The sequence below is a fragment of the Centrocercus urophasianus genome, unplaced genomic scaffold (genome assembly GCF_019232065.1).
Source record: "Centrocercus urophasianus isolate 14NV4802_14NV808 unplaced genomic scaffold, USGS_Curo_1.0 seq_1, whole genome shotgun sequence".
In the NCBI taxonomy this organism is placed as follows: Eukaryota; Metazoa; Chordata; class Aves; order Galliformes; family Phasianidae; genus Centrocercus; species Centrocercus urophasianus.
The window spans coordinates 230769-255307 of record NW_024884141.1 but is presented as its reverse complement, the minus strand read 5'-3'; the positions used below and the strand labels follow the sequence as shown (position 1 = coordinate 255307).

Genomic DNA, 24539 nt, shown 5'->3' with positions numbered 1-24539 from the left:
ATAAACTTCACATATTCCATATTTTTAATGCAAAGTAATCTGCCAGGAAACAGCGTTAGCCTTGATTACATTTGATAGGCTTAATGATGCTACTGTCTGTGGCAAAGCATTCCAGCTCAACACATCCAAAAAGAAGTTTCATCTCATTCCCTATTAACTATCAAAGATTTATAAAAGTCTGCCCCTAGAGCATCATTTTTTCCCCAAAGCATAGGACAGCGTGTCACTCCCTGCATTTCAAACAGTTTACAGCTGGCATTTGTGTATCTTGAGCTTTTCCATCAGACAGCTAACCAAAAGGCAGCAGCTCACAACGCACTTCATTGCCTTATTAGAAATAACTACAGCCCAGTCATGCAAAAGTGTTCATATTTGGCATCTATTGACTTCTTGCTCATTCCTATGATCAAAGTCCACCTCCTGTACTTTTGATGCTCTAGACTTCGTTCTACAGTGCTGTTTCAGTATCTGATTGAAATGCACTTAGAGGAGAATAACTCCAACTGAGCTCAACAGACTGGTGGCAGTCAATTGTAACGAAGGACAACAAATGCAGGCACTGTAATTTGACTAAACCTGCTAATCAGAACTTCTCCATATCAATGAGAGCAAAGCCACACGGACCATCACACGAACCATCACAACTGATTCCAAGTCATACTGGAATCCTCACCTATCTTTTTATTTCTGACCAGTAAAACTCGTTGAGAGAAAAAGAGCACAGAAAGAATATTTAGAAAAGCCAGATCAAACAAGAATTGCTTTATGCAAAGTTAGCTTCATTTGAAAACCACATCTGTATATAGTTGCTGTGTACCATAAGTATATAGTTTATCATTTTTTAAAGCAAGATTTTTTTTAAGCTTATCATAACACTGTCTGCTAAATTATTAATACCAATGGTTTCTGGCAAATAGAAAAATGGACAATCAATCAACTGACACCACTGTCACAGTGTTTAAGCCACCATACTGAGAATAGCTAAGCAAGTTTTACCATTTTACACCAAAAATGAGGTCAGGTCAGGAATACATAGATGTGGATCAGAAAAATTCTAAGTTTGAAATAGGTTGCAGTGAAGGCTGCAATTATCACAGCAGTGCAGGCTAGGGAGGAGGTAAAGGGGATAGAATCAAATTCAAACTCATGTGTGACCCAATTTCCAATTAAATATCGACCTATTTATCAGCCAAATAAGCCAAGCACAACTGGAAATAAATTTAAGTGAAATGCTGAAGGGATTTCTGAATGTAAGTATAAACAGGGAGAAGAAGCACTCTATATAACAGAAGTAAACCCAACACAGAAAGCACACACCTGAAAAGCATGAGACAGGTACAGAAACTGTCATATCACATTACAGCTCCTCATTATCCATCCCAGAAGAATTCAAACACTGCCAAGAGCTAAGCAAGTCACAGGCAGCCCTTAATGTCAGAGAACACAGACAGCTATTTCCCCTGTTTGATGGCCACCTGATCTTCTGATTTGGCAGAAAGTACCAGAATAATCAGATCACAGACACCCAGAAATGTTGTGAGGATGCTAATGAAGTATCTATCATTCTTCAAACTGGATTAAATATAGTTATAAAAGCCACTAATTTGAAAAAAAAAAAAAAAAAAGTATTAAAAAATTTGGGAAGGAAACAGTTATTAACAATTGAACCAATATCAACAATTTGAAGAACAAATGTTTAAGTATTAAAAGTGGCAAAGGTTACAAGCTGCAGAGATGCTTTGTTGATGGCACGGTATACAGTTGGGAACTGCAGTGGCCAAGTTACATGCTACTGCAAGTACCATATTTAGAGTAAATATGTGAAATAGCAGAGCACAGTTGGAACCAGCACAAATGTATCACTTCCTACATAAGCAGAAGAACTGCTGCTTCCAGAATGGCACTGCTGCCACGGCACACAGACACAGTAACTGAAGGACTGCTTGCTTCAGAGGTAATAAGGAACATTACACAAAGATTTCAGAAGTGCCTTATCAAGAGAATGAATGGAAGGAGAAAAAGGGCTTCATGTGGAGAGCTTCTCCTTAGGAAATTGACAGATCTCAAAGAAATTACATTACAGAGCTTAGAATGAGCCTAAGAGCCATATTTGTCTATTATGTTATATATACATCAATACATGCCCAGACACTACATGTACGTCATCACATGAATTAAAATAAAACCACAAGACCTTTGTACCACTCCTCTCCAGTACATTTACATGCGACTCACGCTAAGAACTGACTTTCCACATCAACTTCTGGTGTAGATCTTGTCATTTTACTACATTTGTTCCAAAGAAAAACAGAAAAAAAAGCCTAATTTGCTCATTTTTAATATTCAAATGATCCAGATAAGTATTACCTTAATAAAGCTCCTTTAGAAAAATAGCATAGGGATGTTTAGTCACAATCTGAAAATCCGACCCATTTGTTAAGTCATTATGAAACGCTTAACTTAATGAAGTTATTTTCACAGACAGTTAAATACAGCTTAGTTCCCTGATTTCTCAAATCTCAATACCCGATTTGTCACAAAATGCTCAGAACCTGGATTTGCCACTAGCAGCCTTGAGAATACCAAAAGTTCATAGTGAATATACAGACAGCCTTTGGAGGTTTACAAACTGCCATCTAACTGATAAAGCTGAAATGTGAAGCCAAGGGTGATTGCTGAGACACAACACACGTATTTCTACCTCCTTTGAGCTAAGAAGCGTGCAACAGGTAAGAAAAGTCCATACCCTGCCTGGTCAGAATCACTTTTCACAATAGACATAACTTCTTGAACAGCAAGAAAAATATCAGAACAACTTGATATCAACATCAGTTTCTTCCATTTCTGTTTAGCAGTGGCTTTCTGTCTGGTCAGTTCTTGTTCAACTTCTAATCCAGTGCAGACAATCAGCAAGAAAGTCTCCCCTACTGGAACCTTTGCAAGATAATGTTCAGCTCCACATTACAGCTACTTTTGAGGTTAATACTTCAACCTGCAGGAAACCTAGAAAGTTAAACTCCCGTACTGATGGACATAAATAGGTTTCTAGACAAGATGAGGTTCTGTCAAAGAACTTGTGAAAAGTTCTCACTGCTGGAGCAAAAGAGTTTGCTGACACAGAAGAACAAACGTGCACTCGAGACTATTGCTTTATACACGAATGCTTAGTGACTGTCTTACAACAAGACTACAACCAAGTCATTCACAACACTCACCTGTTTTCTTCTATAATGATTCAGGATCAACAAGGTTTACAGAAGTAAGAGTGCACACATCCTATCTGCAGCAACTGGGCTATTTTTGGAAAAGTAACTGATGTTTCAGCGTTAAAAAGTGAAAATACCCTCAAGATATTGATAAACTTCAGGAGACTGTTATAAAATACTGAACTTCCCCATGCAAAACATGTCTGTGTTGCGGAAAAGGTGTGGTATTTTTCAGGGAGAGCAAGATCTCTAACATTTCATAAGTTAACTTTCACAGCATTTACTTAGTAGTTTAGTGATCATATGCTTTACAACAGGCAATGTACATAAAAAAAAGGAAACCAACAAAAGGAAGCTTGTACTCCATGGTTCTTTGTTTTTTGTTTTTTAAAGTATCACTATGCAAAGTAATGTTACTTTGTAAACTTCTTGCCACTAAGAACAGCTTAAAACTTCCACATCTAGGGACTGAAAACTGATCTTAAGAATACAAACAAGACTGAAATAGATCATTAGGTCACAGTCTGAAATGCAGAATGTCTTTTTTGAGCATCTTGTTTAGAAGATGTGAGAGATGCCTGCACCATTAAAAATTATAGTTAGAGCAACAGCCCAAACTTACATGACACCTGAGCAACTTCAGCCAATGCAAAACAATGGCAGTATGAAGATTCACAGTAAGCTGACTGCAGGTGTTCTCCAGCCTCTCCTCCGTAGCTCCTGCTTCTTACTTCATCTGAAGTAGAATACTGCTTCAGGCTAAGTAAAGTAAAACAACAGCTGCAGAACTAAATGGCTATTCTCTCTGCAAATGAGCAGCTGTGGTAGAAAAATCAGCCCTCTGGCACTCCAGAGGAGTGTGATAGTTCTTGTGCTCTACTAAAAGGCATAAACAAATACTGTAAAGGAATTCTAGTAAGAAGTTGGGGAAAGCTCACTAAGGAACAAATCCTGAAGGAGTCACAGAAGGACTCAGAGAGAAAGAAATACTTCAAAAGAAAGCTGTAATGATGTAATTATCTGCATTTGGAGTAATTATGGTTACACATAACCGTTCCAAGCAAGAATAGCCATGGACTGCCTCCAGAAATTTCAGTCAGATATAAAATGAGAAGCAAAGCCATGAGAAACATCAGGAAGTCCTAACAAAAAAAAAAAAAAAAAAAAAAAAGGTAGCTCTGGTAAAGTTTTAAGTGCCATAAAGAGAACATGGATAACCTATTGCTACTGCAGAACACCACAGTGTTTTAAGAACCCAGGAGTTAACACACTGCACCACTCAGTATTCAAAGGCAGGTGATCACTGAAAGCACTGATTTTCACAGCTTTACTACAGATTTCCAGTGAGGTACAGAGAAAAAGCAGCGATTATTGTCCTCCTTCAGTGCTACAAGATCCCCACTGCTGACTGTCACCTGAGAGCAGAAGCATAAAGCAAGACTTGAGCTGGACTTTGTTGCTGTTCTAGTCTGCAAGCAAAGCCGAAACAGCTGAGTGAAGGACTTGGGAAATAAGTTCCCAACAAATTTAATTCAACTTACTTTCACTCACGTAGTTTCTCAGTAACATCTACATAACAGAGGGCAGTGTCAGTTTACTGTCTTCCTCAAAAAACTGAGTTTCTTCACAATAAGAAAAGATTTTTATTTAATAAAAACAAAGTAAAGGAAGCTACACTCTGGCATAACTATTGAGAGATTTCCTGTTAAGAAAGGATAATTACAGTATCATAACTTCCTTCCAACCCATCCATCCACATTCTCCTTTAAAGAGCACTATTATCTACAAGCAGACAGGGCGACTACACCACACATACTCAAAAACCCAGCCCTAACCATATTTCACATCAAAGCTGTTTCATTTTGCTTTTTTAATGCACTCACAAACTTGCACAGGTACACAAACATTTCTCTGTGCCACTGGGGACTCTAGTTGCTATTACATGCATTATCTCGTGGCTTTCACAGAATCACAGAAACACCAAGGTTGGAAAAGGCCTACAAGATCACCCAGTCCAACCATCCACCTGTCACCAATAGTTCTCACTAAGCCATGTCCCTCAACACAACGTTCAAACAGCCCTCAAACACCTCCTTGGGCAGCCCATTCCAGTGCCTTTCTTAACACTAACTGCCCACCACAAATATATACATACACAGCTCCCCCCTACTCCAACCTTAGAACCATAAAAATTAAAGCAAAATTCAGCAACAAGGTTTCCAGCACCATTTACACTCAATTTTGTTCTCATCTCTGTACAGCACTGAATACAGCAGACAATAACTAGCCATGAAAGGAAGGGCTGTATGAAATCTTGCATACAAATGAAACCCACAAGCTAGTTGTGAGATATCAGAGTGGTGTGAAAACTAGGACGAAGTCCTAGTTAAACTAGGTTTTCCATAAAATAAAGTTAATGAACTATACTTCGGGAGGTTTCAAGACTACTGAGCCTGATTACTATGGAACAAGTAATCCGTAGTTACAAATGCAGCACCTGGATGGCAAAACAGAATTCTTATCCCAGTTACAAGATGGAACCTCCAGAACAGCATCATATCCAGAGTGAGAGCACTGGATCACAAGATGATTGATGTTACCTATCATAGGCCAAGTCCAATTGTCAATCCAAAATCTCTTTCTCCCTCTAACTGAAAAAAAAAAAGCAACTAATCTGTAACTGGAAAGGACCAATACGGTCCAAGAATGACTTTTTACACTCTAGCTATTAAGACTGCAGTCACTGAGGGAACATAGAAATACAGTAAGGGAAGCCCTTCAGTTCTGGAACTCCATAGGAAATCAAGAACAAGATAAATTAGAGTTGGAATGCTCACACATACAGGCATTTGTTTTACATTTTTCCCAGTTATACGGGTTAGTGCAAGGCTGGGCTACTTCAATGTGCTCACGACAGCTCAAGCTTAAACAAGAAAGTTTCAGAAATAGGACAGCCACAGAATTAGAAGTCTGCATAAGTAACGCATATACCACATCAAGAAGAATATGCAACAACCACAGAGAACACTACAAAAGTAAGGCTTAACTCCAGGAGAGTCTCAGAAAACGTAACTCATTAACTTGTCTAAAGTCTGGAGACGGGCTTCAGCAAATCCAGCTTTGAAAGTTTAAGATATTTTTAAATATTCTAGAGGGATGCTGCTCATGGGAGACTGGTATACTGCTGTTCACAGTGAGAGGTCAGCATTTCGGATTTATTTAGCAGTTAAAAGAATTAAACTATTTTTTAAAAAAGTATGTGCAAATGACCCAGAGGTGGGGCTTGAATAACAGCTTCTGAAAAAAAAAAAAAAAAAAAAAAAAAAAAAAAAAAAAAAAGCATTTATTTTTAACCATGCAACCATAAACAGTATGAACAAAGAAGACTTCCAAAATATGGAACTGTGTCATTTCCTGATGGCAGGACCAGAGATTCCCAAGAAACTTATTAGAGGCAGCACACAAAACTTGATCTTCTCAGGATCTATTTTTACTGTTTGGAAAAGTAGTGATAGTAGTAAAGCTAATGGAAAATAAGTTCACATCGCTCTGAAAAAAACGAATCATCCAAGAAGGAAGCAGGAACTGGGAAGTTCTCAATCCAGAGCAGACAGGAAATAAGGAAGCAGTCCTCTCATCCAGCAATCACCAGACACTGCTTTCCAATGTGTTCTAAGTATAACAAGCACCCCTCCAGAACAGTATGCTATAGGTCTTGATTAGGACATCCCCCTGCAAACATTTTCAGAACACCGCCTTTGAATAAACACACACAACTCTGAAGAGCAGTTGATGGGTCAGTTGGATGGTCCTGGAACTATGTTTTTTCTACTGCTCCAAGATAAACTTAAAGGTTTTACCATAAAGCCTCTCTTTCTGTTGTGAGAAATCCAGTACCATCATGGCTTCATACGTCAGCCATACGACAAGGTGCTTTCTCTACCTGAGAATGAAGTTATCTACAGCCCACAGATCTCCCCAGCTGACCCAAAACAAAATACAACAAACAAAGAACAGAAGAACCCAATTACATACAGTCATTTATAACACAGTCTTGAAGCAAAAGATGAAATGGATGAGAGAATAGCAACAAGAAACAGAGGCAGCTTTTCCATGGCTACTCTATAAAATGGTCCATATCTCTCTCAGGTACTCATAAACCAGGAGTTTCTTTATGCTTCAAGTCAGATACGTTTTGATGGAAAAAAGTAGTAACTACAGTATACTATTACTATCATCTGGTCTTGTCATTTAGACATAGTGAGGAGTCAAAGCAGAAATTCAAGATACACAAAGACTCAGCCTTCTCACATACGTGGGTGGGAGGAAGGGACAAAGCACTTACACAGAAGGCACATCCACAGGTTTCTCTCTAGTATCTTTCTTTACAGACGGAGGAGGACAGGTCTACAATAAATGGATGTGATACACTCAAGTACCCAACTGAAGTGCATCCTTCGCCCTATGACCTCACAGCTTAATGGAACATGCACTAATATGAACTTCTGAGCTCACTGTAATCAACTGGGTGGCACAGAATTCAGAGAAAACCTTTTAAGACTTCCCACTTTGGATTTAGTTTTAATAGAAGCTGTATGGGACGCTGAACTCAGGTGCTGAAGATCTAAAGAAGCCCTCTTAGGCCCATCTCCCCCTGCTAGGGAGACTAGAAAGGATGAGAGATTAATCCCTTGAGCACTCATTTCACACAGAAGACTATATGGAGCAAAACGATGGGAAAGTATTGGTTGTTTTTTTTTTTTTTTTTTTTCCCCAGTAGACTACCTGGGAGAGAAATAAGAGAAGTGACCAACTTGGAGACAGGCTCCAATTCTACAGAATGCAAGAATGGTGCTCTAGCAAGAGACCAACCAGACCAATAAGCGAGGAAATAACATCCCATTCCTCTGCTCAATGCCCTCGGTCCTCCGAGGAAGAGGAACGGGGCAAGCGCCGTCCTTCAGAAGCTTACACTGCTCAGAGCCCTATGCATAAAGAAGAAACCCACGGGAAGGCCTCTCCTGCAGGGCACACGCACGGCGAGCAGCCTCTCCCAAGCTCTCCGTCGCCACGTCCCCGCTCCCACCCACCCCCACCCCCCAACCACACCGTCCTATGCCGAAGCGCACGGAGCTCCGCCGCTCCACGTCCCCGCGAGGCCGGAGGGAGAACAGGCGGCCCCGCAGCCCGGCTCGGAGCGCAAGCAGAGCCCTGGCGCCGTCACCCCTCGTGTACTCACAGTCCAGGTGTTTCTTCTTGGGCCCCATGACCTCGTGCGTCGTGGCCTTGCAGACGGTTTTGGAGACCGCCGAGCCGGTCACGCTGTGCTGAGCCGCCGTGATGCGGTCGGTGAGGCTCTGGCCGGACATGGCGGTGCTGGAAGGGAGCGCGGCGCCGCTCCTTCCTCGGGGGCCGGGACGGGAGGACTGCGCCGGGGGATGGAGCTGAACGGATTCCTCGCCCCGCCGCGCCGCAGGCGGCCCCCGCTCCGCCCTCAGGGACGGACCTGTCACCCGAGCAGGGACCCCTCCTCCTCCTCCCACCCCCCTCCCCCAACCGCCGACCCCTCCCCCTGCGCCTTCCGCTCGGCCGGGGACAGGGGACACACGCTGGGCGCCGCAGGAAAATGGCGGCAGCGCGGCTCCTCCTCGGAGCTTTCCGGCCGCCCCGCATCACGTGATCCCGGCGCCACGCCCACGTGACACGCCCCGCGCGCCCTCCCCTCCCTCCCTTCTTTCCCCTCCCGCCCTTCCCTACAGCGGACGAGCTCCGGTGCGGAGCTCCTCGGGCGCAAGAAGGGGTGGGGTCACGTGGTGCCTGGCTGCCCTCAGCGCTAGTGCGGCGGGCGGGGGCCGCTGAGGGGCCGCTGAGGGGCCGTTGAGGGCTGCCTGCCTTCAGCCGAGAGGGTCCGCGTAGCTGGAGGAAAGCGGGGACGGCCCCCGGCTCTGTGTCATATCACTGGGGAAACAGAGGTTGGGTCGGCGTGGGTACCCGCTCTGTGGTCAGCAGGGTGACGCTTGAAAGGGTTGTAAAATAAAACCTCGGGAGTTGTGAGGAAATTTTTGTGTTCCTCGGCTTGGAAAGTGCCTTGGAAATTCCTTGTGTGGTACCTTGGCCAATGGAGACGTGAAGGAGAGCTCTTCCTGAAGGCTGGGAGCTGAGTGGTTGCTGCATTCGTCCTCCTCGGTCTTATTTGAAAGCTCTCAAATTTACATCATAAATATATAAATCAATAAACTACGGTGTGTTTTTCAAGTCTTTCCCGATCAGCCTTCCTCCGTTTTACCCCTCAGCTAATGCTTCTCAGGGCTCTCGGATTTACCCAGCGGCTCTGCCCTTGACTTATGGGATTTTGTGTAAAGTTGCTTCACGTTCCATAAAAGTTAGTCAAGCGTTCCTTCAGGAACCTCCCAGGACCTGGCAGCCTGGGTGACCCTGAGGAGAACGACAGGCACTGAGGAGCAGCAACCAGAGTTCGGTTCTGGTGCAATCACAGCCACCCCGAGCACCCTTTACTTCTTCCAACAGGGCACTCCTCTCTTCCCAGCTCCTACAGCAGCGAATAACACAGCAAAACCACAACATTCCATCAGGCAAATATCCTTCCTCTCCCAGAAGTGCCTCCTGATGATTCTTCTTGGAAATGTCCCTGATCCGTGAAGCCACTGAAGGATTTATTAGGCAATTTAAACAGAAGCGGTATACAAACGACGGTCGGCTTGGTCTGCCTGACAGGATATCTAAGTAGGATTATCTCTTCATAATGCTCGCTGAAAATTGGTGTCAGGTGAAGGATAACTGGTGAAAGCTGAACCCAAATAATGTAATTGCTGTGTCTGTGGAAGGAGTGCTTGCACATGTAGAACTTGCTTCCTTCATAATGCCACATTTGTATTTGTTGGCTCCTCCTGACCTGCTCTTCGAGTTCCAAATACCCACACCAGTGGACTCTGAGATAGGACAGCTTTAGCATAAAACTTCGCATCACAAAAACACTAAGACTGCTGTGGGCTGTTGATACAGCAGCATCACTGTGAATACACCACCTTATTGTACTGTTTCTAAATTATATTGTAAACCGGAGATTTAAATTTACAGAATCACAGAATGGCCAGGGTTGGAAGGGACCTCAAGGATCATGAATCTCCAACCTCCCTGCCACACGCAGGGCCACCAACCTCCACATTTAATACCAGACCAGGTTGCCAAGGGCCCCATCCAACCTTGAACACCTCCAGGGACGGGGCATCACAACCTCTCTAGGCAGCCTGTTCCAGCACCTCACCACTCTCTCTGTAAAGAATTTCCCCCTGACATCCAACCTAAATCTTCCTTCCCTCAACTTAAAACCATTTCCCCTCGTCCTTCAGTTATGAACCCTTTCAAAGAGTTGACTCCCCTCCTGTTTGTAGGCTCCCTTTAGGTACTGAAAGGCTGCCATGAGGTCACCCTGCAGCCTTCTTTTCTCCAGGCTGAACAAGCCCAGCTCCCTCAGCCTGTCTTTGTAGGGGAGCTGCTCCAGCTCCTTGATCATCTTTGTGGCTCTCCTCTGGACCCTCTCCAACAGCTCTCTGTCTTTCTTGTACTGGGAGCTCCAGACCTGGGCACAGCACTCCGGATGGGGCCTCACAAGAGCAGAGCAGAGAGGGACAATCACCTCCCTGTCCCTGCTGGCCACCCTTCTTCTGATGGAGCCCAGGATACCATTTGCTTTCCAAGCTGAATTTATTTTGATGCTGCTGGTATTTTTTTATTCCAACTTCTTCTAGGACCAGGATTTCAACACCCTTCTTCAAGAAGTCTTGCTTGCTATTTGGAAAAGGTCCATGGAATTGGCCTGTGTAATTTAAGCTCCATTGGTTCTTCTCTGATTATGCCCATTGCTTTCTCCAAGAACAGTGGAACTATCCAAAGAGAGAAAGCTTTTGACTGTACAAGTTACTGAGACCAGATTTGTACAAAACGTCTCATTCCTAAGGGGACAAAAAGTGACCTTGGTTTTAAAGGTTCGAAAACCCAAAATAAGCTAAACTTCTCTATCTCCCTTTGTAAACACAGAAATCTTAGAGTTTAACCCCACTCCGTTAAAAATTTTACTCATTATTTTTGTTCTTAAGTAGAAACAAGAGAGAAGTTGTTGGGAGGGCTTATTTTTGTAATTGTTTGTTGCTTTTGAATTACTTGGGAGACATTTGGTACCTTTACAGTGAGGACCTTGAAGCACTGTGTTAGATAATATCTGAGCACCTCCCAAAGATGTGGAAATTGAAGTCAAAATATTAATCTCTTTTCCTTTCCAACCTGAAGAAAACAAGTTTGATTAGTTTATATCTCATTTGTTTTTGTTTTTTGTCTGGGCGTGCTTGAGAAAGAAAGAAACTAATCCAAAGATATGAGTCCTATATTTAGTCAAGTGGCAAACCTAAACAACATTCTTTTCTCTTGTGAAGAGTTGTTCCAGACTATGGATTCAGCTCCTGAAAAATGCTGCATCTTGCATTCTCAAGCTCCTGAAAGTGTCAGCGGTCACTGGCATCCAGCTATGCTGAAAGGACAGGCCAGCTGACAGGGCTGATTCTCCCTACGTGTACTCTGCAATTCTGAAAATCTTGCCTCAGCGTGACCTCTGTAATTTATTATGTATATTGCTTTCTTGCAACAGTGCAGTTTCTACTCTGTGTTATGCCTTCTACTCCGTAATGTCTGCAGTCCAACTGTGTGCTTTAATGCTCATAGTACTGCTGGCATCCATGCCTTCCTCCACACTTCATGCTCTTGCAAATGTTCAGCAAACTATTAGGAAAGCTGTGGTTTGGAGTCATTGTTTACAGGGCATAGCTTCAGGTTTAAAGGAGGTGTTTTGGCTGAATTTCAGATCACTTAGAAATCAACCCTTTTGAGGTACAGAACTGGAAAGGCACAGAGTTGTGCACATGCTTTTAGGGTGTAGCAGGCTCATTGCTAAGGCTAAAAAGGCGTACCTAGAAACAGCAACAAAAGAAACCAGCAACTGTAATCTGGAAAGTGTAGAGGGCTGATGAATAAAAATTGTGGAGTCAGAAAATACTGAAATGGAGCTATTTCAGTAGAATGGGGTGGAAAGGCTGAGGGGGATGGTTAAGAGTGACAGTGACAGGGTGCAGAGGCAATGCAGAGGAAATCCAGAGGCAGTGAGTCTAGCTGAATGTGATAGGAAATGGTGTTTCAGTGTTTTATAAATGGTTTGAGAACACATCAGGATCAAGACATTTCCTATGGCCCATTTCAGGGATCACTGTAGATTTATTTGCTGCTAAGGATTATAGTATCTTCCCTAACTTTTAAGGAAAGGGGAATGTCAGTCCAGGAATTTAGCATCTGTTTGAGTCAGAATATATAGGAAAGAATAGGAAACAGAAAACACCAACTCTCTGGCTTCCCAAATGTAGCTAGCCATGATGTATGCCTGTCATAGTTCATCTCTGGTTTACCTCTGGGCAACTCCAGAGCAGCTGCACATCTAGAAGCAGACCTCTCACTGATGGCGCGTTGCCTTCTCTAACAGAGGTGGTTTATTAATACAGCCTAAGGTTACTGATGCCCTTTTGAATATCCTGGTTTTGCCTGACCTAGTAGAGTACTGCTCATTTAACTGCAGCGTAATAATTTCAACGCCATTCTCAAAGAGTTTGGCGAAGATTTATTTAACATCGTTTTCTCTGTGAAAGACATTTAGAATAATACTGCAGCCTGACTATAACGAAAATTCAATATAATTTGTGTCACCATAGCAACTCATGAAAGAATTTTATGGACAATAGTTAGCTTGCATTTGTAACCCCTCTGAGAGAAAGATAAACATGTTTTTAAGAAGCTGTGACGTAGAAAGATTGTGGTTAAAGTGACACTTGTTAGTGGTGTAATGAAATAGAGTAGCCCAGGTATGTGGTTCTCATTACTCATTCATGCTGCCAACATGACCGTGGAGCCAGCAGGGGTTTGCCAAGTGGCCAGATTACATTCGGGAGAAGCATGACCACCAGAGTATTGCAAAATGGATACCCCTTTCTACTACTCCAAATGTGCTCGTGTACACCCTCAACATTCCTCCTGCCCACACATGATGTGATGGCCCACCAGCTTTTATTTTTGCCTCTCTTACATTCAGTTCATATGAAATTGTTTCCGGTCCCTCACATTGTAAGTGCTCAGACCCTTCCTTTCAGTTCCAATGGTTGTTATTCCATGCTCAGTTCATTCCTGCTTCAGATACATCACTTTCTTCTACCTAAACGCTGTTCTTGAGCCTATCCAAAATGTTCCTGCTGAGATTACCCATTACTTTGCGTTCCTCCCACAGCACCTGCTTTTCTTCTAGGCCCTCACATCTGGTTAAGAGCTCTTGTCCCTGCAGACAAAGCCAGCTTCCTCAAGTACATAGTCGAAGATTAGGGACGTCATGGCTCAGTGGTACAGCAGTGATGGGTTGATGGCTGGACCAGATGATCTTAGTTTTTATTTCCAACCTTAATGATTCTATGATTCTCTGACTCTATGCACCAAGCAAAAGTGTTTCGTTTTTTTTTTATTTCTCTTTACTTTACTCTTTCTGGAAATGGTGCCAGCTTTAACATTTCTTTCATTGCTCCCACATTTCTCTATTTGTACTTCTCCATGTAAGAACGATATCCAGCATCCTTCCTCATGAGTGCTATTCTGAGCCCTGCGGCTTGTGCCACCTCCTCACTCAGCTTCAGTTAACCGGTAGTCAATGACCCTGCTATTCAATGCTCCCAAAGGAAGCTGACTTTGTTAAGGAATAAAGCAGCTGCCCAGAAGCTAACATAATTATGACATGAGAAAAGCAGGTGGAAAGGGAGAAAAGTCAGTTGGTGCTGTATCATAGCAGAAGAGTGATCAGAAGTAATTTTACTGTGTTCATTCAGGAGTAGGTTATTTAAGTAGGAGCTCCCATGACATATAATCTAAGTAGAGAGCTGGAAAACAAGTATGATAGTTGTGAATTCCATTATGTGTTATTGCACCTTTGTCTCCCTGCCCTGACTTGAGACTTAACACACTGCAAAAGCAATCTTGTCATTAATGCTAGAAGCAAATGTCTGCAAAACCGGGATTGCTACCTGCAAGACAAATGCATGTAACAAATGCCTTTTGGAGTGTGAGATAGAAAGGAAACAAGCTGCCCTACATTTTGTTCACACTTTCCAGTGGACTTGTTAAACACTGACACCTCTGTAAAGTGAGAGGTATGCCGTCCCCTGTATCTGCAGCCCATTGCCCATCAGCAAGCATTCCTAATGCACCCCTGCTGCTGTTTTCTGAAGACTTTTTTTTACACTTTCTTTCTTGGCAGGGCAGTCTTACAGTAACTCACTCAGATGCTCCAAGGGGAGCACAAGTTTTGCACATGGTAATAAGTGCACCAATATACTTCCAAAAAATTTACGGAGGCTGTCTTTCATACAAGAAAAACAAGTGGCCTGGCCCCAGCTAGTGACATCCCTTCCCTGTAATTTCGTGTTGAAAGCTAGAGCCTTACTGCCAAGTGCTCTTCTCATCATCATTCCAGACTGGCAGCGTTCATGAGACTTGGCAGGAGATAGCATTTGATAAGAATCCTTCTCTGGGAGCTTCAGAGAGGGCACTGTCATTCATTTCACTCCCCTGCCAGTTCACAAGCATGCAGCCAGCAGTGTGAGTGCAGGAGGAACTGCATTCCTTTCAGGCTCATGTAACTCGGAAGCAGCTCCTATCATTTTCTTCAGCCACCTCTGAGCCAACAGCAAGCATAACACACTTCAGCCCCAAAGGAACGGTTTTAAGAAAAGTTATAAGCAGATGAAAATACAGGGTATGAATTGAACAGCCACTTCAACCTGCTGCCAAGCTATAATTAGTACTTAAGCTCACACTCTTGCACACATATACGTGCAGCAGAGCTTAATAGATTCCCTCATTAATGTTGAGATTCATGTGCTTGTGCTCTATGTCTGGGAAAGCTTTACACCCACATGAATTTTGATGTGGAGCTGAAACAAAAATGTTGATGCTGGCAATGCCAACTATACAGAGTAAATAGCTGGTCCAGTCCTGCCAATGCTGACTTGAATGGGGCTTCTCACCCAAAGGAAAACCTACGTGTGAAAGTATTCTCAGGTCCAAACCTGTGCAGCAAAAGTAAATCATGGTTCTCTTCCTCAGCTGAATAAAACCATTTATGCCAATGAGTTGATTTCAAGCCTTGCAGAGGTAGGTTGCACTGCCTGGTCTTGATGTGAGATCGGAATCTTGCTCTGTAGTGAGTGAGGCTATCAGTGTTTGGCTCTGTGCTTCAGAGGTCAGTGACTGCATTTACACGTGGACAGGCATCATGCTGATTAAATCAAACTGCTGTACTGAGGAGGACATTAACTAAATGCCTCCCGATGTCCCGATGGTGTATAAGCTATTCTGAATCATAAAATCAATACAGGATTTGTCCTAAGTCACTCCAGCACACATTCGTACATAAATGAAAGTGCTTTTCATTCAGAGAAGTGAAGGAAATGCAAAAAAGAAGAAATATCTTTGTATTTAAACTGCTTTCTTTTTCATGATCTGAGAAACAAAGAATTAGAAGTAATATAGGAGTGACTGTTCTTGCCTTCTGTGTCATATTATGTTTCCTAGTTTTATTTCTCAGGTCCCAAAAAGCAATGCTTTCTGAGCAGCAGCAGTGCAGGTCTGCCTTGATAACGTGCTTCAGCCATGACCCCTGTCTGGAAGTAATCGGATTATATGTTCTGCTTGTTTCCTTCACTGAGGCCAGGGACAGATGCAGGGCAGATGTGAATGAATAACAGAAACATAGAATCGTAGAACCATTTAGGTTGGAAAAGATCTTCAAGCTCACCAAGACCAACCATCCACCAGACCTACTGAGAAATCATCACCGTATCCCTTAGAGCTGTGTCCACTTGTCTCTTAAATACCTACAGGGATGAAGTCTCCACCACTGCCCTGGGCAGCCCCTTACTATGCCTGACCACCCTCTCCATGAAGAAATTCTTCCTGAAGTCCAGTTTGAACCTGTCCTGGTATAACTTGAGGTCCTTTCCTCATATCCTATCCCTTGTCATCTGAGAGAAAAGACCAACTGACCTTCAGAGCAACCTCCTTTCAGGAAGTTGTAGAGAGCAACGAGGTGTCCCCTCAGCCTTCTCTTCTCCAGACTGAACAGCCCAAGTTCCCTAAGCCACTCCTTGTGGCTCTTGTTTTCTAGTTCCTTCACCAGCTTCACTGCTCTTCCCTACACATACTTGAGAAACTCCACGTCCTCTTTGTAGTGAGGGGCCCAAATCTGAACACAACACTCAAGCTGCAGTCTCACCAGTCCTACATACATGGGGACACGCTTTACCTGATGCAGGCCAGGATGCCATCAGCCTTCGTGGCTGATGGTGGGGACACAGCACTTCCTTCACAATCCTATGAAGGCAATACACACCTTTCTGCCAACTCAAGGGCCTCAGGAGGATGCTACAATGGAGAAAGAAAAATCGAGGGAACACAGACTTGTGGCTTTGCTTTATGTTGTGAATATTCTCACAGCTCGCAGAAGGGTCTGAGGTACCAGAAAATAGAGAAGGTGATATTCTGGGAACAAGTGAGTTGCCAGCTTTACAGCACAGAAATGGGAGAGGGGCTCCAGTAAGGCTAAAATTCCCTTGGTAATCAGCTTGTAAATCCATATCAGTTTAAGGCCAAGAGAGAATATGGCAACAAACTTAAGTGACTGCAGATCAGAAGATGCCTACTGTGTTGGAAATTGTGTGATATGAATCTCTGCACCGGCAATGGGCTGCAGGCCAGCAAAGTCAGCTCCCGTGGATCACAAAATCTTGGGAATTTTTGCTGGTTATTTTTACCTGAAAGCAGGAGCAAAGAGTGGCAGAGGATCTTAACTCATTATAGATGAATCCATCTATCCAGTTTTTCTTTGGACCTCTTTTTCTGTGTTTTTCTGGTAATCAATTCAGCCCTCCCTTGCCTTTTCATACAGTGTCCCTTTTCATTGGAAAGCCAGACATATTGGCAGTGCTTGCTACTGTAAGAATAAAGAAGGAATAAATGATCCAAAAGAAAGGCTCATAGTCTCTGAGATTGCCCTGGGATACGCACAAGTTGAACACTAACCCTGCATGTGTCGGTGTTCATTCTTAACATTCTCCAAGAGCCTGTTCACTGTTAAAGACTTGAGGCATTGCAACAGCAGCTGAGACTGGGAAGAGCTACAAAAGCAATGCTGATGAGCACTTTGTGCACCTGTGGTTTTCAGCCCTTGCAATCCGAAAGAACAGCGAAAGATAAAGAGCAGAAATGATTATCAGATGCATCGAACTGATTCGCATTACATAACCCAGTTGGAGGAAATAGGGAAAAATAAGTGGTTTTATGCAACGTTTTGTTGACCTGAAAGATCAGATGCCTGAAAGAACATTTAACTAAGAACAGCTGTAAAGAAAACAGAGCAATGTAGGCAGGTGAAACCACAAATCAAAGACTTTGCAGATCCTTATTTCATCGCACTCAGTTAAGTTTTCAGATGCCAGATTCTGTTCCTATTGAATCTATGGCAAAATGCCTGCTGACTTCAAACAGAATAGGTTTTGTCTCTGTAAGCTAAGAGCATGGCCAGCAATACCAATGCAGTGTAAGAATAAACTGTGTAGGTGAGAGGTAAGGAGTTGGTACTGCAAAGTTAGTGCCTGCCGGATCCTGATTCTTTTATTTTCCAATTAAGAAAAGCATTTCACACTTGGAGCATTGTACCACTCATATTTGAAGGTCTGGAATACTTCAAAGCCTGATGGCTGTAGTGCTCAATGCTAATAAACTCTATTTAGTAAGTATTACTTAAAAATAAAGTGGAAATATCAGGGAAAAAAAAAATCATAACAGATCGTTCTTGTACTGTTTTGTCCAGAAAAGGTTTTTAAGCTTTGCTGTTGCTATTCATTTACCTTCTCCTCTGTTGCACTGCATTCTGTTTACAGCAATTTATGCGAATCTATATTCTTAAGCCTTATCCTGAAGCTGGATGTGATAGGTCTTTGTAACTGTTTGGCATCTCTTAGCATTATGGTAAGAATCCGGGTGTGAGTGCGTGGAGTGATGTGAAAGTGAATCGACAGAAAACAAACCACAAAACTTTTTGCACAATTTACCAGTTTTGCATTAAGACAAGTTCAGTTGCCAGCAGTGTATCTGTAGTATTTTGAAATTAGTTAAAAATAGGACTGCTGTATTCTTTAATTAGCATAGCTGAAAGTTAGCCAAATCGGCTTCGGATGCATCAGGAGACGTACAGTTTGTCCTGATTTTGTGGGGAAAGGAAAAATGTAATACTTGGCAGATGAACTAACTGTGCTAACCCAAAACGTTATTAGAACATAGTCGACTCAATCAAATATGTTGGTTTACCAAAGATTAATCCACATATTTTAACAGAACAGAGCAGCACAGTTTCAAAGCTGTGGGCTACTGAAAGAAACAAGATCAAGAGAAAGTGGTTATTTTCATGATATGAAAATCTGGAGGAAAATGACTTATATATTGAGATCAGTAAGCAACTTTTGCCAAATCCTGGCCTTCTTACTGACACAGAGTAACATCAGCTGCTGTGAATAGCTCTGTTGCTGTGGGAATCCCATCTCCTATTGCAGAATGCAATCACAAAGTATTTCAACTCGAATGAACAATTTCAAATGTTTAGATTTTAAAAACCACCGCTTTTAATTTCTATGTACCCAGTTGCATCAGATGGGTTTCCATGAGGTTAGATGTATAATATTAACACAGGATAAACTATTAAACAGGAACAAATGTCAACTGAGTAAACACTTATTAGTGCTTATAATGTCTAGCCTAGATGTAGTCCCTGCCTTTGCATGATGGAACTGCAGAGTCTTAGTGAACAACTGCTTTCTTGTGCAAATTGAAGGGTAGAGTTCCGAGGGATGCAAAGCTTTTGCAACTTGTGTCATTCTCAAACTGACGTCTAGAAATGGAGATACACCCAAGAGTCATGAAAATGTATGAAGGATTCTCCAGAGTCCAATAAGAACATCCTTGAAAATAAATAAGTCCAATAAGAAAATCCTGGCTTCAAAGCAGTCCTGGCATAAAAAGGTAAAATTGATTATCCCTGAAGCAGTAGGGTCTGAATACAGAGAAATTCACCTTCAGAAGGGAGCACTGTTACCCTCCCTGTGGTTCACAGCTTTAACTTGCAATCTGAATTCCTGTCATGAAGGTTATGCAAGAAATTAGTGCACGTGGCAGATACTCTCGTCATTCACTTCTCCACAGACAGCTCAACTCAGTTTGGAAGGAACATGGGCATCTATAGCAGAGGAAAATGCTCGGACAGCCAGCTAAGGAGTTTACTATTTACTGATCTTTTCTGCCTTTGAAAATGCTTATTACTTTTTCTTTTTTTTTTTTTTCAAGAATACACTGGTAAAGATTTGCCTCATTCCCAGATGTGTCATTTCAGAGTTTTAGAAGAAACTGTTACCTGAAGAACTTCTCCAGATTGCATCACAGGGAAATATCTTTCAGTGCTTCTCTAATCCAGATCATCTCATTTCCTCGAAAGGACAGCTCATCATCTCACAGGGCTGACTTTTCTCTGCACAGATGCTTTGCCTCTAACAGAAACTGCAGTAAAGCACGAGCACTTCTAGGGAATAATTCCCCAAATCATCTTCCATGAGGTTGTAGCTGTCCTGAGTGATCGTGGCTGTGAACCAGGCTGGGGAGAACCTGCAGTCAGAAACGAGTTAGACCACATCATACTCATGTATTAGCTTCCACACTTTAAGACTTGGGTGTTTATAGACATGACACTGTCTTCAAGATGTATCTGAGACTCAGTGGGTCAAGGTTGCTGCAGCCCATTTTGTAGACAAGAAACACCGAAGTGGGAGGCACAAAGACAGGAAAGGCCCTGAAGATGTGAGATGGGAAGCAGAAATCCTGCCTTTCCTCAAGGCAGAGCTATTGGTGCTGTTTGCAACTCAGCCTGCTGAGCTGTGGCCTCCTTAGGTGACAAACATTTGCAAGGCACCTTTCTTCAAAGCTTCCTTTCTGCTCCCATTGGTGAGAGGAGGTAGGATGGTTTGTCACTCCACAGGTTCTCTATCACCTCTCCCCAGTACATACTCTCAACACATGCAGAATGCATCCAGGTTCCTTGGCAGACAGAAGGAGATGCAGGAGCATTTGTCCCCTTAGAGACTTAGTAAACATCTCATGGGTAAATGGAGAGTAGCTGAAAACACAGATCTATTTCCAGTACTCTGAAAAACCTCTGGCCAGCACTGTCTCTTAAAGAAACAGAGTGGAAGAATGTAAACATGTGTTTGGCCAGTAAACGAGTCGTTATGTAAATGTTAATTATGAAAAGGATTTCCCATGAGTATAGGGCTTTCAACACGACTTTGATCTCATGGAGGACTCAAGTCTCAGGAGTCACATGCTCTGCCTTAGAACTGTGCTGACACTTCTCCCAGCCTCAAGAAACTGCAAGGACATTTGCTGTAGCACGGGAACAGAAGAAGCTTTGATGATTGAAAATGAAGCTTGCACAGCATCATGCCGAAGCAAGCCTCTGTTTAATTAAAATGTTCCATTGGTTGGAACATGTGAGCTTCTTATTGTGATCTCTTTGTGGCCAATACATTAAAAAAATCAGAAAAAAAAAACTCCTGTCTTGAGCCACACAAACTCTCACCTGTTCTCCATAATAAATGTTGACCAGCCATAAAATCCATCTCTCAGCCAGCTCTTTACTTCTCATCAGGCTTAAATGCATTTCTTTGCTCTTCCCTCACCTTCTGCACCATCCTGAAGGCTTTTGTTTCACTTTGCAAGGCCGACACAATTCAGGTTACACCTACAGAGCACACCGAGCAGCCTGCTAAGCAGGTAAGGTGTAACAATGAGATGGATTGCTGAGCTAGAATACTCGTATTGTTGTTTACGGCAACCCAGCTACTAGGATGTGAATATGCCCTTAGGTCTTGTCTGTCTCTGTCCTTCCATCTCATTCTTGCTTCCTGTGCCCTTCTTTTCCCTCCTTCTCCCCTGCTTGCCTTCCAACCAAAAACCTTCCTTCCAAAACTGTTTGCCCCTCAGTTGCCTTGTTCTCCTAATCCTGATCTATGCTCTGCTGCTCTCCTCCTGAGATGCATGCTTTTTTTCAGGTAAGTTCCACTAAAAGCTGCTTTTCCCTGAATGAACAGCAAACAATATGACTGAAAAAAAAGAAGAAAAAAAATAATGCAATACATTTGGCATAGCACGGGCTGAGCAGCCCTGTCCTGTCATCTGCTTGTCAAATCTTATCCATCCTTCTTCCACCATCCTACACAGTCTCATCAGAACCCTGGTGTGATACCACGTTCACAAATCCACTCCTGCTGAGCTCTTTGCCATTTGATCAGAGCCAGGGAGTTGGGTCTTTAATGACATATGTGATAGCACCCTCTCCATCCCAGACCCCGACTGATGAATCAGATTTGGAAAAAACTATCAGTGAGTAGGCCAAGAAGTAATGTTGTTGTTATGGGCAAGAGGTTCTGTTTGCTCTCAGCTTTTCTGAGCTGTGAGGATCTGCTTCTCGTTCTTTTTTTCCACCACAGCAAGGAGGGGTTCAAGCTAACTTGACCTTTCCAAAAGGATGCTGAGGTTCTCTCATGGATAACATGTTTACCACAAGAATCACGAAGACTGGGAACAACCTTAGGCTCCCTTTGCTGCGAATAGTTCCATTTAGCAAAGGAATGACTCACCGTGTCCAAGTGAAGCCTGCCCTGGGATGAAGAAATCAGCGGGACCAGCCTGTCAGCATTGCCAGTAGTTGAAGCAGACACCGTGACATTCCTTGCTCCCACTACAGCCACCCCTGCCTCGTGCCACTGCCCTTGTGCTTCTGGGTGATGAATCAGACCGAGGAACTTATCTCACCAAAACATACCACCAGGGTTAGTTTTTCAGTCGGATCTGCCAACACAGAGGTGATGAGAGGGTAAGAACGTGCAGGCAAGGGTGGGAATTCAGGGATGCTAAAACGCTGCAGGCAGCCTTCAGTAGTTTGCTCACTGAATAGTGAGCCATGCTTTGAGACTGAAGCCTTCCGCCTGCCTTACTTGCTAAACTCTTATTACATGTGGTGCTCTATAAATAACATCTTTTGAAACTATTGCGAGGCTATTTTAAAAGAGAAATGGGATTACTGAATTTCCACTGAGATTTCTCTTCCAGCCCTCCTCCCGTCCCAATCCCTTGTGGCTGACTGTCTCATTTATGTATTTAACAAATGGGAAGCAGAATGCTCCGCTGCTTTTCTCTCCTTTCTTAAAAAATAATTAAAAAATGATGACAATTCAATTCTGCAACGTGACAAAGCAAGGCAATGGGACCTCTGCTCAGGCCAGAATTTCATTTGAGACTCTTGAGGTTTTCAAATAGAAAGAGTGGAAGCATTTAAAAAAAACCCATGGACTTCTTAAGCAATCTTTTAAGGGGGGACTGTTTTATCTATCAGAATTTCTGGCAGTATTCAAAGGGGATGTATAGGAGTCCTATACTTGCATCCGAGTCACAAAGTAAATGCAAGCTCTGACTTTGTTAAGATAGTAGTGTTGAAAATAGCATTTTAATGCCAAGCAATAAAATGTGTGTTACAATTCTAAAGACGACAGAACATGAGCCATATTTATTTGGAGTAGAAATCTGTCCCTGAAGGAGGAAATCACGGTTTGTTGAAAATATTGATCCTGAAATGGAGAAAATCAACAGTCTCAGAGGAGCAGCTTTTCCAAGCACGTGATTCTGTGAGTCCACTGATACCCAGAGAAAGGCAATGGATTATGCATCCTTGAGCCACAGCCTCTCACCCGGTTGCCTTTTCTTCTAGTGTTGCAGTAACATGGACCAAAGGGGCGTCAAACCCTGAATTTTATTTAATATTCACCCACCAACTTTTGGAACAGGTGAGCATGATTTCATACAAGTGCAGAATCACAGAATCGTTAAGGTTGGAAAATATCACTAAGATCAGCTAGTTCAACCACCATTTCTTGATGTCTTCAACACCCAGGAATGAAGGATGGCTGAGAATAATAAATCTCAAAGTCCTCCTTTAGACACAGTGGAGTGAAGGAGAGAAAATTATGACAACACAGCATTTACGCGGTCAAAGTGCTACAGCTGTAATAACAGCCCCAATACCCTCGTAAAGTTAAGGAGTAAACATCATTATCTTTATACAGAAGCTTGCCTAAGGTGATACGTTGTGGGATTTATTTTAACTAAGATCAAACTCTTCCTTTCCTCTCCAGAAACGAATAAGCAGTTGCAAAGCAAGCCTGTAGCAGAAGTAAGAACGTACCCTAGGACTTGCTGGGTTTCAAGCCCACGTCACCTCACAGCCTTCACAATGTCCTGTACCAGAGGTAGCTGGAAGCTATATGGAAAGCTGTTGTTTTTGTTTGTTTTCTTTTTGCTGTTGCTGCAGACTGGACCAGTTGTCTGGAATTTGGCTCCTGCAAAATGTCCTTCACTTGTCTTGTTCCTGAGGTGATCCTTGTTTCCACCTGTGATGATAAACCACAGGTTAAAGCAGGCAAGTTTTCTCTTGAACGTCAAGCAGTTCTTATTATACAATTTGTTATCAGATCAAAGCAAACATGACCTTAGCCCTCTGACAGTGCATCATAGAGCCATACCTGTCACAAGGAAAAGGAGGGAAGGAGAGGAAAATACACACCTTGCTTTGCTGTCCAGATGTGACCACGTATTTTAAAACGTAATTACAGAACAGATTAAGCTCTTTGGCTTTCAGACTGATTGGGTGCCTCACCTCCTCAGTCTATTTCTGGCTGCTGAAAATATTGCTGTTGTAACAGGAAAGCAATCGAGCAACAGTGTGTTGATACAAAAATGTGAGGACAGATGGAAGCCATGCCTATTTCTGAAGCTTCTTGCTCAGCAGATCAATACAAGTCTGCACTGGCTCTGGACCTGAGCAGCTAATCCTTGCTAGGTGGAGGTGATTTCACAAATGAGGGACGTCCTTTCATTGAATTGCCCCTTTCTGTGCATTGTGAGAAGGGGACAGACCAGAGCCCAAACCTGTCACCTGTGGAAAGCTTTTGCCAGGAAAAGGGGATACTTTGGCAAACTGGTAGCTCTGCTACTGATATTTATAATTCTTTTTACTTTGCATTAAAGCCCGGCTTCTGACATTGGCTACTTATGTGAGAAATCCAACTTTCATTTATTTCT

General features: G+C 42.8%; 1 protein-coding gene and 1 long non-coding RNA gene across 3 annotated transcripts in view; both read right to left on the bottom strand.

The window, feature by feature from the left end:
• Positions 1-8648, bottom strand: part of PICALM (phosphatidylinositol binding clathrin assembly protein) — a 63691-nt gene extending 55043 nt beyond the window's left edge. The window contains exon 1 of one of the 2 annotated variants that reach the window (XM_042825789.1): positions 8446-8648. In XM_042825789.1, the coding sequence (XP_042681723.1) occupies positions 8446-8575 (130 nt within the window). In that variant the 5' untranslated portion in view covers positions 8576-8648. The remainder of the gene's footprint in view (positions 1-8445) is intronic. The other variant, XM_042824975.1, reaches the window with a different exon arrangement.
• Positions 8649-19102: 10454 nt separating this feature from the next.
• LOC122155015 lies at positions 19103-23857 on the bottom strand. Its single transcript, XR_006167104.1, has 3 exons — positions 23644-23857; positions 22043-22253; positions 19103-20012 (listed from the first exon to the last, which is right to left on the bottom strand). It is a non-coding gene; the product is annotated as an uncharacterized LOC122155015 (long non-coding RNA).
• Positions 23858-24539: the final 682 nt, after the last annotated feature.